Raw genomic sequence first — 6,590 nt, forward strand, 5'->3', positions numbered from 1 at the left:
CACAACCCATATACACGATCAAACTTGTATACTTCAAAATGCATAACTGATAGATATTTTTGTTAAGATAAACAATTTTCTCATACCAAATCGAGTTTCATAAAAGAAAACAAAAATCGCAAGAACCCATATCAATTAATCAATTTATTCAATTTCTGGAGTTTCAGCCTATTAACTTTTATACTCATATATTATATAAAATATCATCAAAATGTTGAATCACTTGTTCAATAATCCCATCTCAAAAGCTTCTTGTAAAATCTCTTTTCCCCTTTACATTAGATCATTAAATAATTTTGATCACAATGTATAAAAGAACACCGAAATACATATTCAAGGTTTTATGATTTTATGAGAAAAAGCATCTTACAAACTTGGAAGAAAAAAATACAAACAAAAAGAACATATTTGCTTACCTTGAGAATTGCTTCGAATATGCTTTAGTAAAATGCTTCATAACTCACAATTCATAGATAACAATGTCTTTCACTCTATTCCTATTAGAAAGTACTATATAATAAAATACTTGTTTTGTCAAAGTATGACCAAATGTATTCTAAAACATCCTCTCACATGGAATGCAAAATTAAAGGCATGAGAAAAAGTAACATTTGGGATTGGAAGGGTCGTTCAACAGTTACTGTTGCAATAGTAAGTGCCTTAAAAATAAACCGTTTCATCTTTCCTTAAATGAGGTAATTTTTGGATTTTTTAAAAATATATTACCACAATTAAAAGATAGTGAAAACCCAAAAAATTGAGAAATAAGATAAATCAGAATCTTAGATTGTGAGAGCGCCACATCAGATTTTTAGTGCCCAGCTTTATATTTATATATAGATTGGAGATCCAAAATCATGTTGTGCTCCCTCTCCCTTGCTCCGGCAAAGCTTCGTCCTCTCCGGCGAACGGCCATCACTGGCCAACGTTTGGATATACTGAAGAATCTCTCGAATTTGGCTTAATTTTTTAATTGTAAATACAAAGTAAATATATTGTATTCTTAGATATGGCCAAATTTTCATTTGTCTCTGGTGACGTGAAGCCTGGAAGCCTCATTCTCAGATTTGACTGGATTTTGGTAAATACCGTGTATAAAGTGTATATTCAGATCTGACCTGATTTTTGTTCGTCTCCAATTAAATATAAATACAATGTATACAATATTTTCTTGGCCGGAAGATGCCATCTTCGACGAACTCTGTTTTCTTCTCTGCTGTGGAGTCACACACAATGATACAATATATATATAGTGTATTCTCTGATCTGGCCAGATTTTGAATAGTAAATTCAGTGTATTCTTAGATCTGGATGGATTTTTGTTTGCCTCTGGTGACGCAGAGCCTAGAAGCCTCATTCTCAGATCTAGCCATATTTTCAAATGATAAATATAGTGTATACATTGTATTCTCTGATATGGCCAATTTTGTTTGTCACTATTTTGAGTGTAAATACAGTATATACATTGTTTTGCCGAAAGACGCATCTCCGATGAACTTTCTTCTCTTCTTTGCCTTTATACATTGAGAATATAGTTGCATTTGACTTTATTTATCGATGTTGTTTCCTTTTGATACAGTGTATGATTGAGCTATTTGATAATTGTATTTTGATTTTCACATGTTGAATGTATTTTTCTAGCTTGTGTCCAGTCTCTCACAGGTTGTATTGACTGTATCCAGTATCTCACACTCACAGGTTGTATTGATTGTATCAGTCTCTTATAGGTGTATGTATCCCTCAATGTGGATCATATATTTATTTTGGTTTCACATATGGAATGTATTTTTCATTGTTTGTATTCTTGTATACACCCTTGTATTTATGTATTTCACCTTGGCTAATTGCGTGAATGAATACAGTTGATACATGTTATTTTAGTTGCGAGAACGACTACAATTGACACAAGTTGTATTCGTTCGCGTCGTTGCGCGAACGACGGTAAATACAGACGCCTAGTAAGGGAAGATTTGCTATGAATGATAAATACTGAAACAATAGTTGCAAATTGTAACTAGCTATGAAACTATAGTGCGTCTGAAAGTTTCTCTATTTAAATTCTGAACAAGTCTTTGTAATTCTACCATATTTGTATCTTAAGTACTCTACTAAAACTCTTTCAGCTTAGTTTTCTATTTGTACTATCCATATATATGACACAACATTTTATGAGTTACTACAACGGTATCAAATGCTTAACTAAAATATTAGCAAACGCTAGCAGTACTAGAAGGTCCTATAGTTTGTTATACGTTTCTTTATACAAAATTATGGTGGAATAAAGATTACATACAATGATACAAATATAGCACATGTTGCATGAATTACAAATTTACAATACTTATCTATAATGGTTCAAATCTCCCTCTTGTGATACTTACTCTGACCAGAGACCAGACAATAGGTGTCTATATCATGAAAATAACGTCACATATCATACATGTGCTCATCCCTGCCATTATTTTGAGCCATATTATAGGATGAAATACCAATAATGTAATATCTTTGGCTACTTTCTGTTGATCAACCAAACACGTGGCTTCTTCATTTGAATGCAGTGCAGGCGTATCCACTGCACAAACCTGTGGTGCTGTTGTACGGGAACAAACAAACGGGTCGACCCGGTGGCAACTCAGGAATTGGTTTCTCCATATTCAGGAACTCCACAACTTCTTCCATAGTAGGCCTTCCTTTATTCTCATTCAACGTACATAGCAACCCGATAACCAATACCCGAATCGCCTGCTCCAGGTTCACAACCGCGCCCATTCTTCGATCCACTAACGTTTCCTTCTGTTGTACCTCATGCATGGCCCATGCAAGATCCAACAAGTCACGTTCTCCCGGGTTGGACTTCCTGCTCCGACCCGCAACAGTTTCTAGCACAACAACTCCAAACTCGAACACGTCTGCTGTTTGACTCACCATGGACTCAAACCGAGTTGACCCAGCCGAAGTGAGCACAAATCCAAAATCACCCACAACTGCTCTGAAGCTCACGTCAAGAAACACACTGCTACTTTTCACGTTCTTGTGAGCAAGTTGCTTAGAGTGTAGGTAAACAAGAGAGTCTGCTAAATCTTTAACAACCTTAAAACGCCTCGTCCAAGGTAAGACACCGACACCAAACAACCATTTGTCAAGGCTACCGTTTGGGATGTAATCGTAAACAACTATAGTTTCTTGGTTGTCATAGCACCATCCTCTAACGGGGACCAAATTTGGGTGGCGAATACTGCTGATGGCCTTAATTTCCTTGTGAAATCTTCGCTTGTCAAATCCATGAGTGTTGAAAAACTGAGTTAAAAATCGTTTTACAACAACGTTGCACCCATTCAGCATCGTGGCCTTATACGTAACGCTCTTCTCGTCATTGCCCAATATTTGTAACTCGCTGAAATTCCTAGTTGCGACTGAGATTTCCGCTATTGTAAAGCGACGTGCTTTATTTGGTGGCCTTGGTCTTTGCTTTTTCTTGGGCAGAATGATTGTTTCACTGGAATTGTCATCTCGCTTGTAGCTACTAAAATAGAGATTAATAAGAACAATTACTAGAAGAATGACAACAGCAAGGAAAATAAAGAAACTATTAGGCGTTTTGCGATGTGCAGTTTCAGCTTGTGTATTATTTTGAAGCATGATTTTATTCTGACATGTCTCTGTTGAAGGAATTCTAAGGGAAGCTTGACTAACTGAAGTGAAATTCCAGGACAGGACGTTGTGGATTTGTGTATGGTTACCAGTTGCAGCTGAAAATCCTACAAACATGTACTCATTTAAGTAAGGTGAAAGATCAAGAAAACCAGAGTATACTGATTTAGAAGGAAATCCTCTGCCATCAGGTGCAAGACGGATGTCAATAAACCGCCTCTGCCCATCGTAAGATATCCAAACTCTGTGAACTGATCCGTCATTGAGTTGGACTCCAACGTCAGAAGCATTTATGGCTGCAGTTGAAATTATGCTTCCTAAATTGATGCCCAAGTGATTGTCATTTAGATCACCAAATTCAGGATTCAGGCGTGTATCAAACTCAATAGCTATTGATTTGTAATCGTCGTCGCATAGATCGTTGAGCATCCCAAGCCACGGACCAGAACGGCCAACAGTTAGTTCATCAGGGACAATAATAAAAGTAAAGCCACTACCACCAACAGAATTTCCAAGATCTGATGTCCTATTGCTCGAATTGGACTTCAGTACTTGAAATTGAAATGAGAAGGTTGTTTCGAACGAAGCTGGTGTTTGAGACAGAGTATCAAAGAAACGGATTGGTGAAGCATAAATAGCTCGTCCTGCTAAATGTTTAAGATCACCTTCCTGTTCTGGGTCAGGAATTTGAACCGTTGATTTTTCATCTGAGACGATAGCACTGCCAAGAAGTGTAAGATCTTGCTTCAATCTTGGATTTTTGGAACTAAAATCTTGGAAAGAAATATGCTTAGTCACGTTAATTACAGGTCCTGTTGGAGCTGATGCAACTAAATTAACAAGTACGGCAAACAGGAAAAAGAACCAGTAATAGTAATCCATGAGTTAAAATCTTGGCTAGTGGAGAAGATAGGATTTTGTCTGTAGCAAATTAGCAATTGGCAAGGTTGTGTATAAGCTTGTTGAGTCTATAGGGACTAGGGAGTACTAAGCTAAAGGCATGTGGTCTGCAGATAACTTCATTTCACTTTCTTCCAAAACATGAGAATTGAAGTCTGCAACTTACACAATTATTACGTTTTTGTTCTATTTCAATTCTAAGTAAGAAAAGTAATTAAAGGGGAATTTAAATTTTGATGCTTTAATGATTGGGATGACCTGAGACACATATTAGGACTCTCTTTGGGACAAAGCTAAATTGGCTCTATCTAAATAATGACACCCACCTTACCCAACCATCACATCTTAAAGTAAGCTCTATTAATATCCACATGGGCGGATCTAGCATTATATACAGGTTTAGTAGAACACATAACATTACCAACAAGGGTTGTGGTGGAGTGGTAAGTACTCTTTCATCCTTACCAGAGGTCTCGGATTCGAGCCCCTGGGTATGGAGTCGCCTTTGTTAGGGAGCGCTTTACCCCCCAATGTGGGACTTCTCGGCGCGAATCCGGATTTAGTCGGGCCCCAATGTGAATACCGGACACCGTATGGGAAACAAAAAAAAAAAAAAGAACACATAACATTTAGTTTAAATTTGTATTTATTTAGACCATCTCCAACCCTAACACCAAATTTCACACCAAAATGGTGTAACACCAAATTTACTCCAACAACTACACCATTTTTTACACCAAAAAATAATATTTCTTCTCTATCTTCTATATTATATTATTATCTTCTAATTAAATTTTATTTTTTATTTCCTTCAAACAAATACTATCTTTTTTCTTTTTTCCATATTCATTATATATAATTCACATTCACCACTTATATAATCATTTATTACAAAATTATTTTAAAGGATAAATCAACTAAAAGTGAAATCGTTGATAAAAGATAATTAAATAAATATTACATCATAGTCAAATTTAATTTAAGTACCACATAAATATTCAACTTTCGCCTCTATTCTCCCATAAATGCTCGATTAATGCATTACGAAGTGCGAAATGCGCATCTTTATCCTTAATTTTTTTGTGTCGAGCTAAAAATTGTTCAAATCGGTGATCTTCATCTACTACCATTTCTACCGTAGGAGCTGAACATTCACGTGCATCTTTTTATACAATTATAATAATAATAAAATTAACTTATAATTTTATATAAATATAATATATACAAAAATTAATATATCAAAAAAATAGGATATAAAATTAAAATTATAAAGATCTTAATATAAAAATTAATTATATACACAATATATGATAAATTAAAAGTTCAAAAAATAAAAAGATGAATAAAATAATAATAAATCAAATTTGGTGCGACACTATTCATGCACTATAATGGTGCAAGATTTGGTATTCCATTGGAACAAAAAAACACCAAATTTTACACCAAATTTGGATGTGGTGCAGCCTTGGAGATTGCCTTATGTAAAACTTAGTAAAATTGTTAAAAATACTGAACTACAAACCCAAAACTCAAACAAGGTAATGAATTCAGTGGTTGGATCTTGAGTCTTGAACTCATATAATTAAAATCATAGGTCTGCTTTTGACTCTCCACATTCCACAATCTCAGAAGAGGTTACCCACACGACAATTTTTAACTCAAATTATCACTTCCACTAAGAATTGTTAATTAATTGATGTTTGTCCGTTCCAATCATTGACAAGCTCCTGATTCATCTATTAGTCACTAATCTTTCGTTATGTGTTCGCCAAAATTTGTGAGCCCAAGAAATGGATACGGAAAGTAGGACAAATCTGACGAAACCGATAGAAACAGAGGAAAATCTTACCCAACTATTCGAAGATGTAATGTGTCTAACCAAACTAAGTAACACCTCGGGGCGGATTTAGGGGTGGAAGGGTGTTCATCCGAATCCCTTTTGTCGGAAAATTGCACAATTTATATAAGGGTAATTTATATATATATATATATATATATATATATATATATATATATATATATATATATATATATATATT

The 6,590-nt window shown here is 34.9% G+C and overlaps 1 protein-coding gene across 1 annotated transcript; it reads right to left on the reverse strand.

The window, feature by feature from the left end:
* LOC109231032 (L-type lectin-domain containing receptor kinase VIII.1-like) lies at positions 2,225-4,861 on the reverse strand. The gene has a single exon (XM_019396557.1). The coding sequence runs from the start codon at positions 4,531-4,533 to the stop codon at positions 2,545-2,547; it is 1,989 nt and encodes a 662-aa protein (XP_019252102.1). The 5' UTR covers positions 4,534-4,861; the 3' UTR covers positions 2,225-2,544.

The sequence above is a fragment of the Nicotiana attenuata genome, chromosome 8 (genome assembly GCF_001879085.1).
Source record: "Nicotiana attenuata strain UT chromosome 8, NIATTr2, whole genome shotgun sequence".
Classification (NCBI taxonomy): Eukaryota; Viridiplantae; Streptophyta; class Magnoliopsida; order Solanales; family Solanaceae; genus Nicotiana; species Nicotiana attenuata.

Bases quoted from the DNA above. Each gene is read 5' to 3' on its own strand.
- LOC109231032 (XM_019396557.1), bottom strand. From the start codon at position 4,533: ATGGATTACTATTACTGGTTCTTTTTCCTGTTTGCCGTACTTGTTAAT.